Raw genomic sequence first — 26348 nt, forward strand, 5'->3', positions numbered from 1 at the left:
TGTAATACTTTGTGCGGCTTCCGGAGGCATAGCCTATACACACAATTGTCTGGGTCTCCCAATTGGAGCTAGAAGAAAAGGAATTTACGGTAAGTAAACAAAATTCCCTTCTTTGCTGCGATTACAGCTGCAGTCGCTTAGGGTATGTGTCTATCAGTTTTGCACATGGAGAGGCTGAAATTCTCACCCATTCTTCCTTTGCAAACAGCTGGAGCTGAGTGAGGTTGGATGGAGGCGTTTGTGAACAGCAGTTTTCAGCTCTTTCCACAGATTCTCGATTGGGTTCAGGTCTGGACTGTGACGTGGCCATTCTAACACCTGGATACAGTTATTTGTGAACCCTTCCATTGTAGATTTTGCTTTATGTTTGGGATCATTGTCTTGTTGGAAGACAAATCTCCGTCCCAGTCTCAGGTCTTTTGCAGACTCCAACAGGTTTTCTTCAAGAATGGTCCTGTATTTGGCTCCATCCATCTTCCCATCAATTTTAACCATCTTCCCTGTCCCTGCTGAAGAAAAGCAGGCCCAAACCATGATGCTGCTACCACCATGTTTGACAGTGGGGATGGTGTTCAGGGTGATGAGCTGTGTTGCTTTTACACCAAACATATCGTTTGGCATTGTGCACAAAGTGTGATTTTGGTTTCATCTGAGCAGAGCACCTTCTTCCACATGTTTGGTGTCTCCCGGTGGCTTGTGCAAACTTTAAACAACACTTTTTATGGATATCTTTGAGAAATGGCTTTCTTCTTGCCACTCTTCCATAAAGGCCAGATTTGTGCAGTGTACGACTGATTGTTGTGCTATGGACAGACTCTCCCCCCTCAGCTGTAGATCTCTGCAGATCATCCAGAGGGATCATGGGCCTCTTGGCTGCATCTCTGATCAGTCTTCTCCTTGTGTGAGATGATAGTTTGGATGGACGGCCGGGTCTTGGTAGATTTGCAGTGGTATGATCCTCCTTCCATTTCAATATGATCGCTTGCACAGGGCTCCTTGGGATGTTTAAAGTTATGTAAATCTTTTTGTAACCAAATCCAACTTTAAACTTCTCCACAACAGTATCACGGACCTGCCTGTTGTGTTCCTTGGTCTTCATGATGCTCTCTGCGCTTTACACAGAACTCTGAGACTATCACAGAGCAGGGGCATTTATACGGAGACTTGATTACACACAGGGGCTTATATTTATCATCATCAGTCATTTAGGACAACATTGGATCATTCAGAGAAATCAATCAACTTCTGGAGTGAGTTTGCTGCACTGAAAGGAAAGGGGATGAATAATAATGCACACAGTTTATTTCTTTTAAAAAGTTTAAAATAAGTTCACAATTGTCCCACTTGTTGATTCTTCACCATAAAATTTAAATTTGTATCTTTATGTTTGAAGCCGGAAATGTGGGAAAAGGTTGAAAACATTAAGGGGCCGAATACTTTCGCAAGGCACTGTATATTTATTCCTATTCATTGACAAGAAGCACAATCCTAGGAAATGGCAAGGAGTTGAAGCAAAACACTTTTCTTAATGCCTTCGCTCCCCGGTAAGCGGGTCGTTCATAGCGGGTCGCTCATGACTGCGCCACCTGCAGCCGGAGCCACAAAACGTGTGTCTCCTGCCCTAATACCTGGGGTCGGAGGTAACGGATTCCGGCTCTTTCATCCTCTTAGATACGAGTTACAGATGGCGAGGGCTCCCACCGTCAGCTCTTTGGCACCCAGACATGATTTATGGGGACGATAATGGAAATATCCCAAAATTGTCACATACTTAAAGGGGTTTTCTGGTGTCGGAGATCTCCTCATTGTGCCGATTCCTCGCAGGTTTTCTTATGGATCGGTAAAAATGCAAATGATGCTGAAAAGAGAGACGCAGTAGTCACAGCTCAGGAATATCTGAAGACGCACCCCGGAAGTCGTGATGTCAACACCCCCATCATTGTGGTGAAGCAAGGATTCGAGCCCCCAACATTCACAGGCTGGTTTCACGCATGGGATCCCTTTAAGTGGGAGGTATGTGATTTGCCTATAGATCAAGCGGATCCCGGGGTCGCTGTGAACCTGCAGTGATCGACTCCATAACTTCGTAGAAAGGGTTTCTCTTCCCCCCCTTCCCTGCAGCACCCCCACAGGTGACATGGAGCATTGGAGCATTGCAGCATTGTCAGTGCAATCAATAGACTTTATGGGGAATTTATGGATGTCGGGTCCTCCTGGGACAAAGAAACTTTCCACTCTGGATCCTGAACGGGACACCCACCCCAATTATTCAGAAGAAATACTTCTGTGGGTGTTTATTGCTTGCAGCTCCCTTGTCCCTATGACAACTCTTCCTGTCACATACTCTTGAGGCTCAGGTTTACCATAAACATACTGGCTCCTCATCCAGACTGACTTGCATTATGCAGGATTTAGTAGCTCCAGTAATTGATTTTCGTGCCATGTGCCAATGCTGCAAATCCCCCCGCACCCCCCGCTGTCTGCAATTATCATTTGAGGGGTTCCCAAACCACAGCGCGATAAATACCCAAAGCAAATAAAGCGACGGCTTCCAATGAACGATTAAATTTGTATTGAACTTATTTTTCAGAACACAAAATCATATGAAGAATTAAAGGCCGAGTTGGGAAGTGACGATTCAGTCGACCAGTTCTCCTCCGTGAGTAAAAAATGCGGAGATGTCACATACAAGCGACAATCAATAAAAATACATGATACTGTGACCACAGGAGGGAATTTATTAATGCAAACCACACAAATGGCTTCCTGTGAGAGCCAGCCCAAATGTTCAGTAACTAGTGTGGAGGAGGGGGATGCAGCTGCAGACTGTGCTGTGAGAGAAGCTGGGACAGCAAGAAGCCTGCAGGGAAATATGGAGAACGTTTGCCATTGTCTAGATCAGCAAACTGACGCAGAAACCGTCCGCCATCACGTCTCACTAGATAGGCTCTTATGTTCCACTATATCTTTCATTTATGAAATCATTTCCATCTGTGACAGGAATTCAGCAAAACTCCACTGGACTCGTTCACATCCCAAACCAACCTCGGGTCCCTAGTGCTGCAAACCCACCCGGCCGAGGCCCTGCTTAATAAGACGCCAGATGAATTACCTCTGGGAGTGGACCCCTGCCGAAAAGAGGTGAGGGGCCGAAGTCTGATAACGGACACACAAAAGTGTATGTGCGACATGAGAGGGAAATAGAGAAAGACACAAACATCACAGTATCAATATTATACAGGAATATAACTACTATAATACTGCCCCCTATGTACAAGAATATAACTACTATAATACTGCCCCTATGTACAAGAATATAACTACTATAATACTGCTCCTATGCACAAGAATATAACTGCTATAATACTGCTCCCTATGTACAAGAATATAACTACTATAATACTGCTCCTATGTACAAGAATATAACTACTATAATACTGCTCCTATGCACAAGAATATAACTACTATAATACTGCCCCTATGTACAAGAATATAACTACTATAATACTGCTCCTATGCACAAGAATATAACTACTATAATACTGCCCCCTATGCACAAGAATATAACTACTATAATACTGCCCCCTATGTACAAGAATATAACTACTATAATACTGCCCCCTATGTACAAGAATATAACTACTATAATACTGCCCTCTATGTACAAGAATATAACTACTATAATACTGCCCCTATGTACAAGAATATAACTACTATAATACTGCCCCCTATGTACAAGAATATAACTACTATAATACTGCTCCTATGCACAAGAATATAACTACTATAATACTGCCCCCTATGCACAAGAATATAACTACTATAATACTGCCCCCTATGTACAAGAATATAACTACTATAATACTGCCCCCTATGTACAAGAATATAACTACTATAATACTGCCCTCTATGTACAAGAATATAACTACTATAATACTGCCCCTATGTACAAGAATATAACTACTATAATACTGCTCCTATGCACAAGAATATAACTGCTATAATACTGCCCCCTATGTACAAGAATATAACTACTATAATACTGCCCCTATGTACAAGAATATAACTACTATAATACTGCTCCTATGCACAAGAATATAACTACTATAATACTGCCCCCTATGCACAAGAATATAACTACTATAATACTGCCCCCTATGTACAAGAATATAACTACTATAATACTGCCCCCTATGTACAAGAATATAACTACTATAATACTGCCCCTATGTACAAGAATATAACTACTATAATACTGCTCCTATGCACAAGAATATAACTACTATAATACTGCCCCCTATGTACAAGAATATAACTACTATAATACTGCCCCTATGTACAAGAATATAACTGCTATAATACTGCCCCCTATGTACAAGAATATAACTACTATAATACTGCCCCTATGTACAAGAATATAACTACTATAATACTGCCCCTATGTACAAGAATATAACTACTATAATACTGCTCCTATGCACAAGAATATAACTACTATAATACTGCCCCCTATGTACAAGAATATAACTACTATAATACTGCCTCCTATGTACAGGAATATAACTACTATAATACTGCCCCTATGTACAAGAATATAACTACTATAATACTGCCCCTATGTACAAGAATATAACTACTATAATACTGCCCCTATGTACAAGAATATAACTAATAATACTACCCCCAATGTAGAGGAATATAACTACTATAATACTGCCCCTATGTACAAGAATATAACTACTATAATATTGCCCTCTATGTACAAGAATGTAACTACTATAATACTGCCCCCTATGTACAAGAATATAACTACTATAATACTTCCCCTATGTACAAGAATATAACTACTATAACACTGCCCCTATGTACAAGAATATAACTGCTATATGAAGTAGTTATTTTTGTAGATGGGGCAATATTATATTAGCAATAATACGGCCTCTTGTATATTAGGATATAACCGCAATAAAGGGAATTTTGTTTACTTACCGTAAATTCCTTTTCTTCTAGCTCCTATTGGGAGACCCAGACAATTGGGTGTATAGCTTCTGCCTCTGGAGGCCACACAAAGTATTACACTTTAAAAAGTGTAACCCCTCCCCTCTGCCTATACACCCTCCCGTGCATCACGGGCTCCTCAGTTTTGGTGCAAAAGCAGGAAGGAGAAGACTTATGAATTGGTCTAGGGTAAATTCAATCCGAAGGATGTTCGGAGAACTGAAGACCATGAACCATAAGAACAAATCAACATGAACAACATGTGTACACAAAAGAACAACCAGCCCGAAGGGCACAGGGGCGAGTGCTGGGTCTCCCAATAGGAGCTAGAAGAAAAGGAATTTACGGTAAGTAAACAAAATTCCCTTCTTCTTTGTCGCTCCATTGGGAGACCCAGACAATTGGGACGTCCAAAAGCAGTCCCTGGGTGGGTAAAAGAATACCTCGAGAAAAAGAGCCGAAAAAAACGGCCCCCTCTTACAGGTGGGCAACTGCCGCCTGAAGGACTCGCCTACCTAGACTGGCGTCTGCCGAAGCATAGGTATGCACCTGATAATGTTTCGTGAAAGTGTGCAGACTAGACCACGTAGCTGCCTGACACACCTGCTGAGCCGTAGCCCGGTGCCGCAAAGCCCAGGACGCACCCACGGCTCTGGTAGAATGGGCTTTCAACCCTGAAGGAAGTGGAAGCCCAGAAGAACGGTAGGCCTCGAGAATCTGTTCCTTGATCCACCGAGCCAAGGTTGACTTGGAGGCCTGAGAGCCCTTACGCTGGCCAGCGACAAGGACAAAGAGCGCGTCTGAACGGCGCAGGGGCGCCGTGCGAGACACGTAAAACCGGAGTGCTCTCACTAGATCCAAAGAGTGTAAATCCTTTTCACATTGGTGAATTGGATTAGGGCAAAAGGAAGGCAATGAGATGAAGGGAATTTTGTTACTTACCGTAAATTCCTTTTCTTCTAGCTCCAATTGGGAGACCCAGACGATTGGGTGTATAGCTACTGCCTCCGGAGGCCACACAAAGTATTACACTAAAAAGTGTAAGGCCCCTCCCCTTCTGCCTATACACCCCCCGTGGGATCACGGGCTGCTCAGTTTTAGTGCAAAAGCAAGAAGGAGGAAAGCCAATAACTGGTTAAACAAATTCAATCTGAAGGAACATCGGAGAACTGAAACCATTCAACATGAACAACATGTGTACCCGAACAAACCAAAAATCCCGAAGGAAACAGGGGCGGGTGCTGGGTCTCCCAATTGGAGCTAGAAGAAAAGGAATTTACGGTAAGTAACAAAATTCCCTTCTTCTTCGGCGCTCCATTGGGAGACCCAGACGATTGGGACGTCCAAAAGCAGTCCCTGGGTGGGTAAATTAATACCTCAAGTTTGGACTGTAAAAACAGCCCTTCCCTACATGGAGGCAACCGCCGCCTGCAGGACTCTTCTACTTAGGCTGGCATCCGCCTAAGCGTAGGCATGCACCTGATAACGCTTGGTGAAGGTGTGCAGACTCGCCCAGGTAGCCGCCTGGCACACCTGCTGAGCCGTAGCCTGGTGCCGTAATGCCCAGGACGCACCCACGGCTCTGGTAGAATGGGCCTTCAGCCCTGATGGAACCGGAAGCCCAGCAGAACGGTAGGCTTCAAGGATTGGTTCCTTGATCCATCGAGCCAGGGTGGATTTGGCAGCCTGCGACCCCTTGCGCTGACCAGTGACAAGGACAAAGAGTGCATCCGATCGGCGCAGGGGCGCCGTGCGGGAAATGTAGATTCTGAGTGTTCTTCACCAGATCCAACAATGCAAATCCATTTCATATCGATGAAATGGATAAGGACAAAAGGAAGGTAAGGAGATATCCTGATTGTGATGAAAAGGGGATACCACCTTAGGGAGAAACTCCGGAATCGGGCGCAGCACTACCTTGTCTTGGTGAAACACCAGGAAGGGAGCTTTGGATGACCGCGCTGCTAGCTCGGACACTCTCCGAAGAGACGTGACCGCTACCAGAAAGGCCACTTTCTGTGAAAGTCGAGAAAGTGAAACATCCCTCAGAGGCTCGAAGGGCGGCTTCTGGAGAGCAATTAGTACCCTGTTCAGATCCCATGGGTCTAACGGCCTCAGTACGGAGGGACAATGTGACAAACCCCCTGCGGGAACGTGCGTACCTGAGGAAGTCGTGCTAGGCGCTTCTGAAAGAATACAGACAGCGCTGGAACTTGTCCTTTAAGGGAGCCGAGCAACAAACCTGTTTCCCAACCAGATTGCAGGAAGGAAAGAAAAGTAGGCAATGCAAATGGCCAGGGAGACACTCCCTGAGCAGAGCCCTAAGGTAAGAATATCTTCCACGTCCAGTGGTAGATCTTGGCAGACGTCGGCTTCCTAGCCCGTCACATGGTGGCAATGACGTCATGAGATAATCCTGAAGACGCTAGGATCCAGGACTCAATGGCCACCTAGTCAGGTTCAGGGCCGTAGGATTCAGATGGAAAACGGCCCTTGGGACAGTAAGTTTGGCCGGTCTGGTAGTGCCCACGGCTGGCCGACCGTGAGATGCCACAGATCCGGGTACCACGACCTCCTCTGCCAGTCTGGGGCGACGAGGATGGCGCGGCGGCAATCGGAGCTGATCTTGCGTAGCACTCTGGGCAACAGTGCCAGAGGGGGAAACACATAGGGTAGCTGGAACTGCGACCCATCCTGAACTAAGGCGCCTGCCGCCAGAGCTCGTTGATCGTAAGACCACACCATGAAACTCGTGACCTTGGTGTTGTGCCTAGACGCCATTAGGTCGACGTCCGGCCTCCCCCGAAGGCCCCAGATTTCCTGAAACACGTCCGGGTGCAGAGACCATTCCCCTGCGTCCATACCCTGGCGACTGAGGAAGTCTGCTTCCCAGTTTTCTACGCCCGGGATGTGAACTGCGGATATGGTGGATGCTCTGTCTTCCACCCACATCAGAGTCCGCCGGACTTCTTGGGAGGCTTGCCGACTGCGTATTCTGCCTTGGTGGTTGATGTATGCTACCGCTGTGGAGTTGTCCGACTGAACTCGGATCTGTTTGCATTCCAGCCACTGCTGGAAGGCTTGCAGGGCAAGATACACTGCTTAGATTTCCAGAACATTGATCTGAAGGGTGGACTCCTGCTGAGTCCACGTACCCTGAGCCCTGTGGTGGAGAAAGACTATTCTCCACCCTGACAGACTCACGTCTGTCGTGACCACCGTCCAGGATGGGGGTAGGAAGGACCTTCCTTTTGACAATGAGGTGGGAAGAAGTCACCACTGAAGAGAGTCCTTGACCGTCTGAGAAAGGGAGACGTTCCTGTCTAGGGACGTCGACTTCCCATCGCTTTGGCGGAGAATGTCCCATTGAAGTGGACGCAGATGAAACTGCGCGAAAGGGACTGCCTCCATTGCTGCTACCATCTTCGCTAGGAAGTGCATGAGGCGTCTTAAGGGGTGTGACTGGCCTTGAAGGAGAGACTGCACCCCCGTCTGTAGTGAACGCTGTTTGTCCAGCGGAAGCTTCACTATCGCTGAGAGAGTATAAAACTCTATGCCAAGATATGTCAGTGATTGGGTCGGTGTCAGATTTAACTTTGAAAAGTTGATGATCCACCCGAAACTCTGGAGAGTCTCCAGCGCAACGTTCAGGCTGCGTTGGCATGCCTCTTGAGAGGGTGCCTTGACAAGTAGATCGTCCAAGTAAGGGATCACAGAGTGACCCTGAGAGTGCAGGACTGCTACCACTGCTGCCATGACCTTGGTGAAAACCCGTGGGGCTGTCGCCAGACCTAAGGGCAGGTCTACGAACTGAAGATGCTCGTCTTCTATAACGAATCGCAGCAAACGCTGGTGCTCTGGAGCAATCGGCACGTGGAGATAAGCATCCTGATGTCTCTTGATGCTAGGAAATCTCCTTGAGACCTTGAGGCAATGACGGAGCGGAGGGATTCCATCCGGAACCGCCTGGTTTACACTGCTTTTTGAGCAGTTTTAGGTCTAGAACGGAACGGAAGAGCCGTCCTTTTTTGGCACCACAACCAGATTGGAGTAAAAACCGTGACCTTGTTCCTGAAGAGGAACAGGGATTATCACTCCTTCTGCCTGCAGAAGAGCATCGGCTCGGTCGAGAGGTGGGGAAGTTCTGAAGAATCGAGCCGGAGGACGAGAACAAAACTCTATCCTGTACACGTGAGACAAAATGTCTCTCACCCACCGGTCTTTGACCTGTGGCAGCTAAATGCCGCCAAAGCGGGAGAGTCTGCCACCGACCGCGGATGCGGAGAGAGAGAGGGCTGAAAGTCATGAGGAAACCGCCTTGGTAGCGGTTCCTCCGGCTGCCTTCTTTGGGCGTGATTGAGCCCGCCAGGAGTCTGAGCCCCTCTGAGCCTTTTGAGTCCTTTTGGACTAGGAAAATTGGGACCAGCCCGAGCCTGGAAAGGACCGAAACGTCGACTGTCCTTCCTTGGGTTTTGTTTGATCTGGGCTGGTGTAAGGAAGAATCCTTACCCTTGGCCTGTTTAATGATTTCATCCAATCGCTCAGCCAACAGTCTGTCACCAGATAATGGCAAACTGGTTAAGCCCTTTTTGGAAGCAGGAGCTGCCTTCCATTCCCTTAACCCCAAGGGTCTGCGCAAAACCACGGAGTTGGCGTACGCCACCGGCGTACGGCTCGTAGAGTCCAGGACAGCATGAATAGCGTAAGTCGCAATGCATGCGAGGTTAAGGACGCCACCTGCGGCACAGATGTACGTGTGACAGTGTCTATCTGCGCAAGACCAGCTGAAATAGCTTGGAGTGCCCATACGGCTGCGAATGCCGGAGCAAACGACACGCCGATAGCTTCACAGACAGATTTCAACCAGAGGTCCATCTGTCTGTCAATGGCATCTTTAAGTGAAGTCCCATCTTCCACTGCAACTATGGAGGATGGCGCGGCGGAGAAAAGCTTGTCTGGATAAGCGTAGTGTTTCTGGACTGCTCCTCTGAGTCAGAGAGGCCCAAAAAGTACTGAATTTACGCTTGGGATACCTGAAATGGAATTTCTCCTGCTGAAGCTGCCTCCTCCACTGGAGGGGCTGAGGGAGAAATATCCACCAGTGTATTGATGGGCGCTATGAGATCATTCACCATGGCGTCCCATTAGGAGCATCCAGAATGAAAGCGGTCTCAGGATCAGAAACCTGATCAGCTACCTCATCATACAGAGAATCCTCTCGCTGAGACCCTGACCAGTGTGTGAAGACGAGGGTCTCTCCCAGCGAGCTCGCTTAGGCTGTCTGGGACTGTCATCCGTGTCAGAGCCTTCAGTCTGGGATGTATGGGACCCCCTTGGAGCACGGATTAGTTCCAACTGAGGGAGACCGGGGAGCCTTGATTCAACAATGCCCATGGTCTGAGTCACCGCCCTGGACTGCAAAGTTGCTAGAATTTTGTTCATAGTCCAAGACATTTTATCAGCAAAAAAACTGCAAACTCTGTCCTCTGGACAGTTTCACAGGTGGCCCTCTCTGGGCCACCACTAGCAGAGACTCTACCCATTAGGGGTTAGTGGAACCTGCCGGTAAAACAGCCGCTCATGCGGTACAGACAGCATAGAGAGCCTGCCCTTGCTCTATGCTGACGACATGCTGTTGTCTCCTCAGAGCTATCTAGGGGTATATCGCCAAGAAGCGACCGTACAGCCACAAGTCTCAGCCGCGCCGCAGCCTCCAGCGCGGCAGTTTCCCACAGATAAACTCACTCAGCTAAGCTGCAGTGAGTATAGTCCAAGCGCGCAGCGCTGTTGTCCTCGGCGCACTAACACGCCCAGCAATGCTGGCGTGTGTCTGTGTATGGTCTTGCAAATATAAGTACAAGGATAAAGTACACAAAAAAACACTGTAGCAATAGTGGGGTCAGCACCAAGGTGCTGCTTACCGCCCGCATAAGCGGGTAAGTGGTTGCCAGAATCCCTTTGCTGGGTCTCCCAGAGCCTGTGTCCGTTCTCCAGCTTAGATTGCCTGCAGGAATGGCTGCCGGCGTCCTGTGAAGAGGGGCGGGCCGTGGGCGTGCCCCAGACAAGAGCGGGAAACTGGCGTCCCCCTGTGCCCAGTGAGAGGGCTGGAGTATGTAAATAAGACTCCAGCCCTCGGCGCTGATCATTGTACAGCGTCTCGCCCCTTCCCTGACTGGCAGGGTTGGGGGCGGGAACGAAACGTAACTAGGCCGCAAAAGCCGGGGACTAGATTTATAAGCGCTGCCGTCGTAAAAGCACGGCAGCGCGAAAGTCCCCGGCGCACCACAAGTCTCAGCCGCGCCGCAGCTCCAGCAGCGGCTGGCGCGGTAGTTCCCGACACATAAACTCACTCAGCTAAGCTGCAGTGAGTAAAGCCCAAGCGCGCAGCGCTACTGTCCCCGGCGCACTAACACACCCAGCAACGCTGGAGTGTGTCTGTGCATAGACTGTACGGGGACACAGAGTACCTTAACGTTGCAGGGCCTGTCCCTGACGATACTCCGCTCCATTCCATCAGGATCTCCGGGTCTGTGGATGGAGCCCGGCCTCAGAGCCTGGAGGCCGGGAAGATCCCACTTCACCAGAGCCCTCAGGGGGATGGGGAAGGAAAGCAGCATGTGGGCTCCAGCCTCCGTACCCGCAATGGGTACCTCAACCTTAACAAACACCGCCGACAAGAGTGGGGTGAGAAGGGAGCATGCTGGGGGCCCTAGTATGGGCCCTCTTTTCTTCCATCCGACATAGTCAGCAGCTGCTGCTGACTAAAACAGTGGAGCTATGCGTGGATGTCTGACCTCCTTCGCACAAAGCTTGAAAACTGAGCAGCCCGTGATCCCACGGGGGGAGTATAGGCAGAAGGGGAGGGGCCTTACACTTTTTAGTGTAATACTTTGTGTGGCCTCCGGAGGCAGTAGCTATACACCCAATCGTCTGGGTCTCCCAATGGAGCGCCGAAGAAGAAGGGAATTTTGTTTACTTACCGTAAATTCCTTTTCTTCTAGCTCCAATTGGGAGACCCAGACAATTGGGTGTATAGCTATTGCCTCTGGAGGCCACACAAAGTATTACACTTAAAAGTGTAAGGCCCCTCCCCTTCTGGCTATACACCCCCAGTGGGATCACTGGCTCACCAGTTTTAGTGCCAAAGCAAGAAGGAGGAAAGCCAATAACTGGTTTAAAGACCAATTCAATCCGAGGAAACATCGGAGAACTGAACCATACCACATGAACAACATGTGTACCCGAAAAAACAGAAAAAACCCAGAGAAAACAGGGCGGGTGCTGGGTCTCCCAATTGGAGCTAGAAGAAAAGGAATTTACGGTAAGTAAACAAAATTCCCTTCTTCTTTTTCGCTCCTAATTGGGAGACCCAGACAATTGGGACGTCCAAAAGCAGTCCCTGGGTGGGTAAAAGAATACCTCGTGATAGGGCCGTCAAACAGCCCTTTCCTACAGGTGGGCAATTGCCGCCTGAAGGACTTATCTACCTAGGCTGGCGTCTGCCGAAGCGTAGGTATGCACCTGAAAATGCTTGGTAAAAGTATGCAGACCCAATCAGGTAGGTGCCTGACACACCTGCTGAGCCGTAGCCTGGTGCCGTAATGTCCAGGATGCACCCACGGCTCTGGTAGAATGGGCCTTCGTCCTTGAGAGAACCAGAAGCCCAGTAGAACTGTAGGTTTCAAGAATTGGTTCCTCGATCCCCCGAGCAAGGGTGGATTTGGAAGCTTGCGACTGTTTACGCCGACCAGCGACAAGGACAAAGAGTGCATCCGGGTGGCGCAGGAGCGCCATGCGGGAAGTAGAACCTGAGTGCTCTCACCAGAACCAACAGATGCAAATCTTTCTGAAATTGATGGACTGGACGAGGACACAAAGAAGGTGAGGTGATATCCTGATTGATATGAAAGTGGGATACCACCTTAGGGAGAAATTCCGGAACCGGACGCAGAACTACCCTGTCCTGGTGAAGGACCAGGAAGGGAGTTTGTATGAGAGCGTTGCTAGCTCGGAAACTCTCCTAAGAGACGAGACCGTTACTAGAAGGCCACTTCCCGTGAAAAGCGGGAAGGGAGACATCCTTCAAAGGCTCGAAAGGCGGCATCTGGATGCGTACCTGAGGAAGTTGTCGTTTCTGAAAAAATACAGATAGCGCTGAGACTTGTCCCTAAAGGGAACTGAGCGACAACCCATTTTCCTACCTAGATTGCAGGAAGGAAGGAAACATAGACGATGCAACCGGCCAGGGAGAAACACCCTGCGCCGAGCACCGAGATAAGAATATCTTCCACGTCCTGTGGTCAATCTTGGCGGACGTTGGTATACTAGCCTGTCTCATGGTGGCAACCACGTCCTGAGGTAATCCTGACGACACTAGGTTCCAGGACTCATACCACAACATCCTCGGCCAATTTGTAGCGACGAGGATGGCGCGGCCGCAGTCGGTCTTGATCTAGCGCAGTACTCTGGGCAACAATGCCAGAGGTGGCACCTAAGGTAGCTGGAACTGCGACCAATGCTGAACTAAGGCGTTTGCCGCCAGAGCTCGATGATTGTGAAACCGTGCCATGAAGCTGGCACATTGTTGTTGTGCCGTGACGCCATTAGATCGACGTCCGGCCTCTGTCAACGGCGCCAGATCTCCTGAAACCCGTCCGGGTGAGGAGACCATACTCTTTCGGCCACACCTCAGCGACTTAGGAAGTCAGCTTCCTAGTTTCCACACTTGGGATGTGAATTGTGGATATGGTGGATGCCGTGTCTTCCACCCACATCAGAACCTGCCGGACTTCCTGGAAGGCTTGCCGGTTGCGCGTTCTTCCTTGGTGGTTGATGTATGCCACCGCTGTGGAGCTGTCCGACTGAAGTCGGATATGCTTGCTTTCCAGCCGCTGTTGGAAGGTTTGTAGGGCAAGATACACTGCTCTGTGTTCAAGAACATTGATCTTGCTGAGTCCACGTACCCTGAGCGCTGTAGTGGAGAAAAACTGCTCCCCACCCTGATAGACTCGCGTCTGTCGTAACTATCGCCCAGGATGGGGATAGGAAGGACCTTCTTTTTGACCAAGAGGTGGGAAGAAGCCACCACCGTAGAGATTCCTTGGCCGCCTGAGAAAGAACGACGACTCTGTTGAGGGACGTCGACTCCTCGTCCCATTGGCGGAGAATGTCCTATTGTAGTGGACGCAGTAAAACTGCGCGAAAGGAACTGCCTCCATTGCTACCATCTTACGTAGGAAGTGCATGAGGCGTCTCAATGTGTGCGACTGGTTCTTAAAGAAGAGCTTGCAGCCCGTAGTGAATGCTGTTTGTCTAGCGGAAGCTTCACTATCGCTGAGAGAGTAAGAAACTCTATGCCTAGATATGTTATCGATAGGGTCGGGGTCGGATCTGACTTTAAAAAGTTGATGATCCACCCAAAACTCTAGAGAGTCTCCAGCGCAACGTTTGGGCAGTGTTGGCATGTTTCCTAAGAGAGTGCCTTGACAAGTAGATCGTCTAAATACGGGATCACAGAGTGACCCTGAGAGTGCAGGACTGTGACTACTGCTGCCCTGACCTTGGCGAAGACCAGTGGGACTGTCGCTAGCCGGAAGGTAGAGCTACGAACAGAAGGTGTTCGTCTCCTATAACGAAGCGTAGAAACGCTAGTGCTCTGGATCAATCGGCACGTGTGGATAAGCATCCTTGATGCCTAATGATGCTAGGAAATATCCTTGGGACCTTGAGGCGATGACATGGCGGAGGGATTCCATCCGGAACCGCCTGGTGTCCACGAGCTTGCTGAGCATTTTTAGATCCAGAACGGGACGGAACGGCCCGTTGTTATAGGTACCGCAAAGAATTTGGGGTAAAAACCGTGACCTTGTTCCTGAAGAGGAACGGGGGTCATCACTCTTTCTGCCTATAGAGTGCCCTCTGTTTGCAGAAGAGCAGCGGCTCGGCCGGGAGGTGGAGAAATTCTGAAGAATCGAGTTGGAGGACGAGAAGTGAGCTCAATCCTGTACCCGTGAGACAGAATGTCTCACACTCAATGGTCATTGACCTATGGCAGCTAAATATCGCCAAGGCGGGAGAGCCTGCTACCGACCGAGGCCGCAAGTCATGAGGAAGCCGCCTTGGAAGCGGGTTTTCAGACTGTCGCTTTTTTGGGCGTGACTGAGCCCGCTAAGAATCTGAGCTCCTCTGATCCTTTTGAGTCCACATTGGACGAGGAAAAATGGGACCTGCCCGAGCCTCGAAAAGACCGAAACCACGACTGCCTCCTGCTCTGTTGGGGCTTTTGTGTCCGGGCTGAGGAAAGGATGAATCCTTACCCCTGGACTGTTTAATGGTTACATCCAACGCTCACCAAACAGTCGGTCAGCAGAAAAAGGCAACTGGTTAGGCAACCTTTTTTGGAAGCAGAATCTGCCTTCCATTCACTTAACGAGCAGACCAGGCTCTGCTTAAAAACACGGAGTAGCGGAGGCTACCGCCGCACGGTTCGCAGAGTCCAGGACAACCTGAATCGCGTAAGAAACAAATGCAGACATTTGAGAGGTTAAGGATGCCACCTGCGGCACAGATGTACGTGTAACCGTGTCAATCTGTGTAAGACAAGCTGAAATAGCTTGGAGTGCCAAAAGGGAGAGAATGCCGGAGCCAACGGTGCGCCGACAGCCTCATAGATGGCTTTCGACCAGAGATCCATCTGTCTGTCAGTGGCATCTTTGAGTGCAGTTCCATCTCCCATTGCAACTATGGATCTAGCTACCAGCCTGGAGATTGGAGGATGCCGCTTGGGACACTGGGTCCAGTCCTTGACCAAGTCAGGGGACAGGGATAACGTGTATCCTAAGCCGTTTGGAGAAGCGCATATCTGGATAAGCGTGGTGTTCCTGGACTGCCTCTCTGAAGGCAGAGTGGTCCAGAAAAATACGTGAAGCTGACTCCTCCACTGGAGGAGCTGTGAGAAATAACCCACATTCTATAGATGGACGCTATAAGATTATTTACTATGGCGTCACGATCAGGTGTATCCAGATTGAGAGCGGTCTCAGGATCAGAATCCTGAGCTGCTACTTCCGCCTCATTACACAGCGAGTCCTTCTGCTAGGACCCTGATGAAACCGAGGCCGCTCATAGTGAGCCCGCTTAGGCTGTCTGGGACTGACGTCCGTGCAGAGCCGTGACTCTGGGATGCGTGTGACATTCCCGGAGCTGTTAGTTGTTCACACTGAGGGGGGCCATGGATCAATGATTCAACAGTGCCCATATTGTGAGAGACATGTCCGGACTGCTAGGCTTCTAGTATCATAGCCATAGTCTCAGAAAAACTGTCAGTAAATACTGCAGACACCGTCCTCATCCCCTGGCCATTAGTGCATACAATGGGAGTCTATGTAACCTGCCGGCCGTATAGCCGTACATGCTGTACCAGCTGTATAGAAAAACATGTGGTTCTGCACCTTTGTTTTACACAGAGAATATGCTGATAACTCCTCCGCATAATCCAGGAGGGTATATACAACGTGCGACCAAACAGTGCAATGTATATAGTACAAGCATATCTATAAGTGCACTTCTGCACTAGTGGGGTTAGCACCACAGGTGCTGCTTAACGCCTGTTGCAGCGATTGTGTGACTATCAGAATGCCAGGGTCTTCCACACTTGTCTCTGTATCGTACAGAAACTGACACTAATGGCTGCCGGCGTCCTTGTAGAGAAGGAAGCCGTGGGCGTGCCTGAGAAAGTGCGGGAATCCGGATTCACAGTGCACACAGTGAGAGGGGTGGAGTATGCAAAACATACTCCAGCTCTCAGCGCTGCAGTGCTATGCAGCGTCACGCCCCTACCCTGACTGTCAGGGCTGTGGGCGGTAACGAAGGGAGACTAGGCCCAGAAGCCGGGGACTCGAGTTAACAGCGCGGCCGCCGTAAAAGCGCGGGCCGCGCTGAAGTCCCCGGCGCACCCCAAGTGCCAGCCGCGCCGCAGTCCCAGCGGCCGGCGCGACCGATTCTAGAAGTGGCCAGCGTCCCGCCCCTCTCCTGACTGGCAGGTCTGGGGGCGGGAACGAACGGAAGCAGGCCGCAAAAGCCGGGGACTCTAGTTATCAGCGCGGCCGCCGTAAAAGCGCGGGCCGCGCTGAAGTCCCCGGCGCACCACAAGTGCCAGCCGCGCCGCAGTCCCAGCGGCCGGCGCGACCGATTCCTAGAAGTGGACAGCGTCCCGCCCCTCTCCTGACTGGCAGGTCTGGGGGCGGGAACGAACGGAAGCAGGCCGCAAAAGCCGGGGACTCTAGTTATCAGCGCGGCCGCCGTAAAAGCGCAGGCCGCGCTGAAGTCCCCGGCGCACTACAAGTGCCAGCCGCGCCGCAGTCCCAGCGGCCGGCGCGACCAATTCCCATAAGTGAGCCTGCTTCAGCGAAGCTGAATGAGGCCATGGCACAGGCGCCGCAGCGCTGATGTCCCCCGGCGCACTACAACACCCAGCATGCTGCGGTGTGAGCGCCAAATGCACGGGGACACAGAGTACCTTGAGGAAGCAGGGCCATGTCCCTGATGTACTCCGCTCCATCCAGCATCTTCTCCAGGGGCTGTAGATGGAGCACGGTCTCAGTGCCTGGAGACCGGTAAATCCCACTTCACCCAGAGCCCTGTAAAAAGGGATGGGGAAGGAATCAGCATGTGGGCTCCTGCCGCCGTACCCGCAATGGGTACCTCAACCTTACAAACACCTCCGACATACAGTGGGGTGAGAAGGGAGCATGCTGGGGACCCTTAGTATGGGCCCTCTTTTCTTCCATCCGACATAGTCAGCAGCTGCTGCTGACTAAAAAGTGGAGCTATGCGTGGATGTGTTGCCTCCTTCGCACAAAGCACAAAACTGGTGAGCCAGTGATCCCACTGGGGGTGTATAGCCAGAAGGGGAGGGGCCTTACACTTTTAAGTGTAATACTTTGTGTGGCCTCCAGAGGCAATAGCTATACACCCAATTGTCTGGGTCTCCCAATTAGGAGCGAAAAAGAAATCCTGATTTAGATGAAAAGGGGATACCACCTTAGGGAGAAATTCCGGGACAGGACGCAGAACCACCTTATCCTGGTGAAAAACCAGGAAGGGGGCTTTGCATGACAGCGCTGCAAGCTCAGACACACTCCGAAGTGATGTGACCGCCACCAGGAAGGCCACCTTCTGAGAAAGACGGGAAAGAGAAACATCCCGCAGCGGCTCAAAAGGCGGCTTTTGAAGAGCAGTCAGACCCCTGTTAAGATCCCAAGGATCCAACGGACGTTTGTAAGGTGGGACCATGTGGCAAACCCCCTGCAGGAACGTGCGGACCTGCGGAAGCCTGGCTAGACGCTTTTGAAAAAACACGGAGAGCGCCGACACTTGGAGACAAACCGTTATCAGAGCACCAGGATAAGAAAAGTTGCCAAGACCTGTAATAGATTTTGGCGGACGTTGGCTTCCTGGCTTGTCTCATGGTGGCAATGACATCCTGAGATAACCCTGAAGACGCTAGGAGCCAGGACTCAATGGCCACACAGTCAGGTTGAGGGCCACAGAATTCAGATGTAAAAACGGCCCTTGTGACAGCAAGTCTGGACGGTCTGGAAGCGCCCACGGTTGACCCACCGTGAGATGCCACAGATCCGGATACCACGACCACCTCGGCCAGTCTGGAGCGACGAGAATGGCGCGACGGCAGTCGGACCGGATCTTGCGTAGTACCCTGGGCAGCATCGCCAGAGGGGGAAACACATATGGCAGTCGAAACTGCGACCAATCCTGGATCAGAGCGTCCGCTGACAGAGCTCTGTGATCCTGAGACCGTGCCATGAAGGCCGGGACCTTGTTGTTGTGTCTCGATGCCATGAGATCGACGTCCGGCGTTCCCCAGCGGCGACAGATCTCTCGAAACACGTCTGGGTGAAGAGACCATTCCCCCGCGTCCATGGCCTGACGACTGAAAATCTGCTTCCCAGTTTTCCACGCCCGGGATGTGAACTGCGAAGATGGTGGAGCCTGTGACTTCCACCCACTGCAGAATCCGCTCGACTTCCTGGAAGGCTTGACGACTGCGAGTGCCGCCTTGGTGGTTGATGTAGGCGACAGCAGTGGCGTTGTCTGACTGGATTCGGATCTGCCTGCCCTCCAGCCACCGATAGAAAGCCAATAGGGCTAGATATACTGCCCTTATCTCCAGAACATTGATCTGAAGGGACGATTCTATTGGAGTCCAGGTTCCTTGAGCCCTGTGGTGGAGAAAAACCGCTCCCCAACCTGACAGGCTCGCGTCCGTGGTGACCACGGCCCAGGTTGGGGGGGAGGAAGGATTTTCCCCGAGACAGAGATGTGGGTAGGAGCCACCACTGAAGTGATGTTTTGGTTGCAAGGGAAAGAGAGACGTTCCTGTCGAGGGAAGCCGCACTCTTGTCCCATTTGCGAAGAATGTCCCATTGGAGTGGCCGTAGATGGAATTGCGCGAACGGCACTGCCTCCATAACTGCAACCATCTTCCCCAGGAAGTGTATGAGGCGCCTTAAGGGGTGTGACTGACTCCGAAGAAGTGACTGCACCCCCGCCTGCAGAGAAAGCAGTTTGTCCCGCGGTAGCTTGACTAACGCTGGAAGGGTATGAAACTCCATCCCGAGGTAAGTCAGTGATTGGGTCGGCGTCAACTTGGATTTCGGGAAATTGATGATCCACCCGAACTGCTGGAGAGTCGCCAGAATGACGGTAAGACTTTGTTGACACGCCACCCGAGAAGGGGCCCTGACTAGGAGATCGTCCAAGTATGGGATTACCGAGTGGCCCTGAGAGTGCAGGACCGCCACGACGGATGCCATGACTTTGGTGAAGACCCGTGGGGCTGTCGCCAGGCCGAAGGGCAATGCGACGAACTGGAGGTGTTCGTCCCCGATGGCGAAATGCAGGAAACGTTGGTGTTCAGGTGCGATCGGCACATTGAGATAAGCATCCTTGATGTCGATCGATGCTAGGAAGTCTCCTTGTGACATCGAGGCGATGACCGAGCGGAGAGATTCCATCCGAAACCGTCTGGTTCTCACATGTCTATTGAGCAGCTTGAGGTCCAGAACGGGACGGAAAGACCCGTCCTTTTTTGGCACCACGAACAAGTTGGAGTAAAATCCGCGACCACGTTCCTGAAGGGGAACGGGAATCACAACTCCTTCGATCTTTAGAGCGTCCACCGCCTGAAACAGTGCGTCTGCCTGTGCGGGGGGTGGGGAGGTTCTGAAAAAACGAGCCGTAGGTCGAGAGCTGAACTCTATCCTGTAACCATGAGACAGAATGTCTCTCACCCATCGGTCTTGAACGTGTGGCCACCAGGCGTCGCCAAAGCGGGAGAGCCTGCCACCGACCGAGGATGGGGCTAGATGAGGCCGAGAGTCATGAGGAGGCCGTCTTGGAGGCAGTGCCTCCTGCGGCCTTTTGGGGGCGTGACTAGGACCGCCACCCATAGGAGTTCTTCTGGCCTTTCTCCGGCCGGTTGGACGAAGAGGATTGGGGCTTGGCGGAGGGACGAAAGGACCGAAACCTCGATTGGATTTTTCTCTGCTGAGGTCTCTTAGGTTTGGACTGGGGTAAGGAGGAGTCCTTTCCCGAGGATTCCTTAATAATCTCATCCAACCGTTCGCCAAACAAACGTTCGCCAGAAAAAGGCAAACCAGTTAAGAACCTTTTGTAAGCAGAGTCTGCTTTCCATTCGCGCAGCCACATGGCCCTGCGGACTGCCACGGAGTTAGAGGATGCTACAGCCGTACGGCTAGCAGAGTCCAGGACGGCGTTCATGGCGTAGGACGAAAATGCTGATGCCTGAGAGGTCAAGGAAGACACATGCGGAGCAGAATTCCGCGTGACAGCATTAATCTCAGTCAGACATGCAGAGATTGCTTGGAGAGCCCACACAGCCGCAAAGGCCGGGGCAAAAGACGCGCCCGTGGCCTCATAAATAGACTTCACCAAGAGCTCTGTCTGTCAGTGGCATCCTTCAGGGATGAGCCATCAGCAACAGACACAACGGACCTAGCAGCCAATCTAGAGACTGGCGGATCCACCTTGGGAGAGTGTGCCCAGCCCTTAACGACCTCAGGTGAAAAGGGATAATGCGTGTCAGAGTGCCTTTTAGCAAAACGCTTGTCCGGGACCGCTCTGGGCTTCTGGACAGCGTCCCTGAAGTTAGAGTGATCAAAGAACGTATTGCGCGTACGTTTGGGGAATCGAAATTGGTGTTTCTCCTGCTGAGAAGCAGACTCCTCTACGGGTGGAGGCGGGGGAGAGAGATCCAACACCTGGTTGATGGACGAAATAAGATCATTTACTAAGGCGTCCCCCTCAGGGGTATCGAGGTTGAGGGCAAAGTCAGGGTCAGAGCCCTGAGCTCCCACGTCCGCCTCGTCATCCTGAGAGTCCTCCAGCTGAGATCCAGAGCAGCGTGAGGAGGCCGGGGAAGAGTCCCAGCGAGGCCGCTTAGCCGATCTGGGACTGCGATCCGGGCAGGAGTCCTCCGCCTGGGACCTAAGGGCTATCCTGGGAGTGCGCTGCGGCGCGGACCGAGAAGGCCCTGAAGGAGACAAACTAACAGGGGCCGGGGCCTGTGAAGAGCCCGGTCTGGACTGCAAAGCCTCAAGGAGCTTAGATGACCATTTGTCCATAGACTGTGCAATGGATTGAGAAAGTGACAGAGTTTCTCAGCGAAAGAGGCCAATAACGGTGACTCTGTCCCTGCAGCCTGCTCAGGAGGAGCAGGGGGATCTACATGAGCCGAGGGGCCAACAAGTGCCCTGGGCTCCGGCTGAGCAAGCGTGGCAGGAGTCGAGCATTGATCACAGTGAGGGTAGGTGGATCCCGCAGGCAACATAGCCCCACAAGAGGTACAGGCTGCGAAAAAGAAGGGAATTTTGTTACTTACCGTAAATTCCTTTTCTTCTAGCTCCTATTGGGAGACCCAGACGATTGGGTGTATAGCACTGCCTCCGGAGGCCACACAAAGCATTACACTAAAAAGTGTAAGGCCCCTCCCCTTCTGGCTATACACCCCCAGTGGGAGCACTGGCTCACCAGTTTTAGTGCAAAAGCAAGAAGGAGGAAAGCCAAGAACTGGTTTAAACAAATTCACTCCGAAGTAACATCGGAGAACTGAAAACCATTCAACATGAACAACATGTGTACCCGAAAAACAACCAAAAATCCCGAAGGACAACAGGGCGGGTGCTGGGTCTCCCAATAGGAGCTAGAAGAAAAGGAATTTACGGTAAGTAACAAAATTCCCTTCTTCTTCGGCGCTCCATTGGGAGACCCAGACGATTGGGACGTCCAAAAGCTGTCCCTGGGTGGGTAAAGAAATACCTCATGTTAGAGCTGCAAAGACAGCCCTCCCCTACGGGGAGGCAACTGCCGCCTGCAGGACTCTTCTACCTAGGCTGGCGTCCGCCGAAGCATAGGTATGCACCTGATAATGTTTGGTGAAAGTGTGCAGACTCGACCAGGTAGCTGCCTGGCACACCTGTTGAGCCGTAGCCTGGTGTCGTAATGCCCAGGACGCACCCACGGCTCTGGTAGAATGGGCCTTCAGCCCTGATGGAACCGGAAGCCCAGCAGAACGGTAGGCTTCAAGAATTGGTTCTTTGATCCATCGAGCCAGGGTGGCTTTGGAAGCCTGCGACCCTTTACGCTTACCAGCGACAAGGACAAAGAGTGCATCCGAGCGGCGCAGGGGCGCCGTGCGGGAAATGTAGATTCTGAGTGCTCTCACCAGATCCAACAAATGTAAATCCTTTTCATACCGATGAACTGCATGCGGATAAAAGGAAGGCAAGGAGATATCCTGATTAAGATGAAAAGAGGATACCACCTTAGGGAGAAACTCCTGAATGGGGCGCAGCACTACCTTGTCCTGGTGGAACACCAGGAAAGGAGCTTTGGATGACAGCGCTGCTAGTTCAGACACTCTCCGAAGAGACGTGACCGCTACCAGAAAGGCCACTTTCTGTGAGAGTCGAGAAAGTGACACATCCCTCAGAGGCTCGAAGGGCGGCTTCTGGAGAGTAACAAGGACCTTGTTTAGATCCCACGGATCTAACGGCCGCCTGTACGGAGGTACGATATGACAAACCCCCTGCAGGAACGTGCGCACCTGAGAAAGTCGTGCTAGACGCTTCTGAAAAAACACGGATAGTGCCGAGACTTGCCCTTTAAGGGAGCCGAGCGACAAGCCCTTTTCCAACCCAGATTGCAGGAAGGAAAGAAAGACAGGTAACGCGAATGGCCAGGGAGATACTCCTTGTGCAGAGCACCAGGATAAGAAAATCTTCCACGTTCTGTGATAGATCTTAGCAGACGTGGACTTCCTAGCCTGTCTCATGGTGGCAACGACCCCTTGGGGTAATCCTGAAGACGCTAGGATCCAGGACTCAATGGCCACACAGTCAGGTTCAGGGCCGCAGAATTCCGATGGAAAAACGGCCCTTGGGACAGTAAGTCTGGACGGTCTGGTAGTGCCCACGGTTGGCCGACCGTGAGATGCCACAGATCCGGGTACCACGACCTCCTCGGCCAGTCTGGGGCGACGAGTATGACGCGGCCGCAATCGGATCTGATCTTGCGTAACACTCTGGGCAAGAGTGCCAGAGGTGGAAACACATAAGGGAGCCGGAACTGCGACCAATCTTGCACTAAGGCGTCTGCCGCCAGAGCTCTTTGATCGCGAGACCGCGCTATGAAGGTCGGGACCTTGTTGTTGTGCCGAGACGCCATTAGGTCGACGTCCGGCACCCCCCAGCGGCGGCAGATTTCCTGAAACACGTCCGGGTGAAGGGACCATTCCCCTGCGTCCATGCCCTGGCGACTGAGGAAGTCTGCTTCCCAGTTTTCTACGCCCGGGATGTGAACTGCTGATATGGTGGAAGCTCTTTCCTCTACCCACAAGAGAATTCGCCTGACTTCCTGGAAGGCTTGCCGACTGCGTGTCCCTCCTTGGTGGTTGATGTATGCCACCGCTGTGGAGTTGTCCGACTGAATTCGGATCTGCTTTCCTTCCAGCCACTGCTGGAAGGCTAATAGGGCAAGATACACTGCCCTGATTTCCAGAACATTGATCTGAAGGGTGGACTCCTGCTGAGTCCACGTCCCTTGAGCCCTGTGGTGGAGAAAAACTGCTCCCCACCCTGACAGACTCGCGTCTGTCGTGACCACTGCCCAGGATGGGGGCAGGAATGATCTTCCCTGCGTTAATGAGGTGGGAAGGAGCCACCATAGCAGAGAATCCTTGGCCGTCTGAGACAGGGAGACTTTCCTGTCTAGGGAAGTTGTCTTCCCGTCCCACTGGCGGAGAATGTCCCATTGAAGTGGACGCAGATGAAACTGCGCGAACGGGACTGCCTCCATTGCTGCCACCATCTTCCCTAGGAAGTGCATGAGGCGCCTTAAGGGGTGCGACTGACCCAGAAGGAGAGACTGCACCCCTGTCCGTAGAGACCGCTGCTTGTCCAGCGGAAGCTTCACTATCGCTGAGAGAGTATGAAACTCCATGCCAAGATACGTTAGTGATTGAGTCGGTGCCAGGTTTGACTTTGAAAAGTTGATGATCCACCCGAAAGTCTGGAGAGTCTCCAGCGCAACATTCAGGCTGTGTTGGCATGCCTCTTGAGAGGGTGCTTTGACAAGTAGATCGTCTAAGTAAGGGATCACCGAATGTCCCTGAGAATGCAAGACTGCTACCACTGCCGCCATGACCTTGGTGAAAACCCGTGGGGCTGTCGCCAGACCAAATGGCAGAGCTACGAACTGGAGATGGTCGTCTCCTATCACGAAACGTAGAAAACGTTGGTGCTCTGTAGCAATCGGCACGTGGAGATAAGCATCTTTGATGTCTATCGATGCAAGGAAATCTCCTTGAGACATTGAGGCAATGACAGAGCGGAGGGATTCCATCCGGAACCGCCTGGCGTTCACATGCTTGTTGAGCAGCTTTAGGTCCAGAACAGGACGGAACGAGCCGTCCTTTTTTGGAACCACGAAGAGATTGGAGTAAAAACCTTGCCCTTGTTCCTGCAGAGGAACAGGGATCACCACTCCTTCTGCTTTTAGTGAGCACACCGCCTGCAGAAGGGCATCTGCTCGGTCGGGATGTGGGGAGGTTCTGAAGAACCGAGGCGGAGGACGAGAACTGAATTCTATCCTGTACCCGTGGGACAAAATGTCTGCTACCCACCGGTCTTTGACCTGTGGCAGCCAAATGTCGCAAAAGCGGGAGAGCCTGCCACCGACCGAGGATGCGGAGGGCTGAGGCCGAAAGTCATGAGGCAGCCGCCTTGGAAGCGGTTCCTCCGGTTGCTTTCTTGGGGCGTGACTGAGCCCGCCACGAATCTGAGCTCCTTTGCTCCTTCTGAGTCCCTTTGGACGAGGAGAATTGGGTCTTGCTGGAGCCTCGAAAGGACCGAAACCTCGACTGCCACTTCCTCTGTTGAGGTTTGCTTGATCTGGGCTGGGGTAAGGAGGAGTTCTTACCCTTGGATTGCTTAATGATTTCAGCCAATTGTTCACCAAACAGTCTATCTACAGATAGCGGCAAGCTGGTTAAACATTTTTTGGAAGCAGAATCCGCTTTCCATTCCTTTAACCACAAGGCTCTGCGCAAGACAACAGAGTTGGCAGATGCAATTGAGGTACGGCTTGTAGAGTCCAGGACAGCGTTGATAGCGTAATTCGCAAACGCAGACATTTGCGAGGTTAGGGACGCTACTCGCGGCACTGCTGGACATATGATAGAGTCCACCTGTGCCAGGCCAGCTGAAATAGCTTGGAGTGCCCACACGGCCGCGAATGCTGGAGCAAACGACGCGCCGATAGCTTCATAGACAGACTTTAACCAAAGGTCCATCTGTCTGTCATTGGCATCTTTAAGTGAAGCCCCATCTTCCACTGCAACTATGGATCTAGCTGCAAGCCTGGAGATTGGGGGATCCACCTTAGGACACTGGGTCCAGCGTTTGACCACGTCAGGGGGAAAGGGATAACGTGTATCCTTAAGACGTTTGGAGAAACGCTTATCTGGGTAGGCATGGTGTTTCTGGACTGATTCTCTGAAGTCAGCGTGGTCCAGAAAAGTACTCAGTTTAGGCTTGGGATACCTGAAATGGAACTTCTCCTGCTGTGCCGCTGCCTCCTCTGCAGAAGGGGCAGGGGGAGAAATTTCCAATAGACTATTGATGGCCCCTATAAGGTCATTTACCATGGCGTCACCATCAGGAGTATCCAGATTGAGAGCGGTTTCAGGATTAGACTCCTGATCCCCCTCCTCTGTCTCATCATGTAGAGACTCTTCTCGTTGAGACCCTGAT

The 26348-nt window shown here is 51.5% G+C and overlaps 1 protein-coding gene across 3 annotated transcripts in view; it reads left to right on the plus strand.

Moving 5' to 3' along the window:
• Positions 1 to 26348, plus strand: part of VIL1 (villin 1) — a 78017-nt gene that overhangs the window by 48301 nt on the left and 3368 nt on the right. For all 3 annotated transcript variants that reach the window (XM_075317075.1, XM_075317074.1, XM_075317073.1), the window contains exons 17-19: positions 1825 to 2013; positions 2591 to 2659; positions 3001 to 3141. In XM_075317075.1, coding sequence (XP_075173190.1) covers positions 1825 to 2013; positions 2591 to 2659; positions 3001 to 3141 — 399 coding nt within the window. The remainder of the gene's footprint in view (positions 1 to 1824; positions 2014 to 2590; positions 2660 to 3000; positions 3142 to 26348) is intronic.

Source organism: Anomaloglossus baeobatrachus, chromosome 7, assembly GCF_048569485.1.
Source record: "Anomaloglossus baeobatrachus isolate aAnoBae1 chromosome 7, aAnoBae1.hap1, whole genome shotgun sequence".
Classification (NCBI taxonomy): Eukaryota; Metazoa; Chordata; class Amphibia; order Anura; family Aromobatidae; genus Anomaloglossus; species Anomaloglossus baeobatrachus.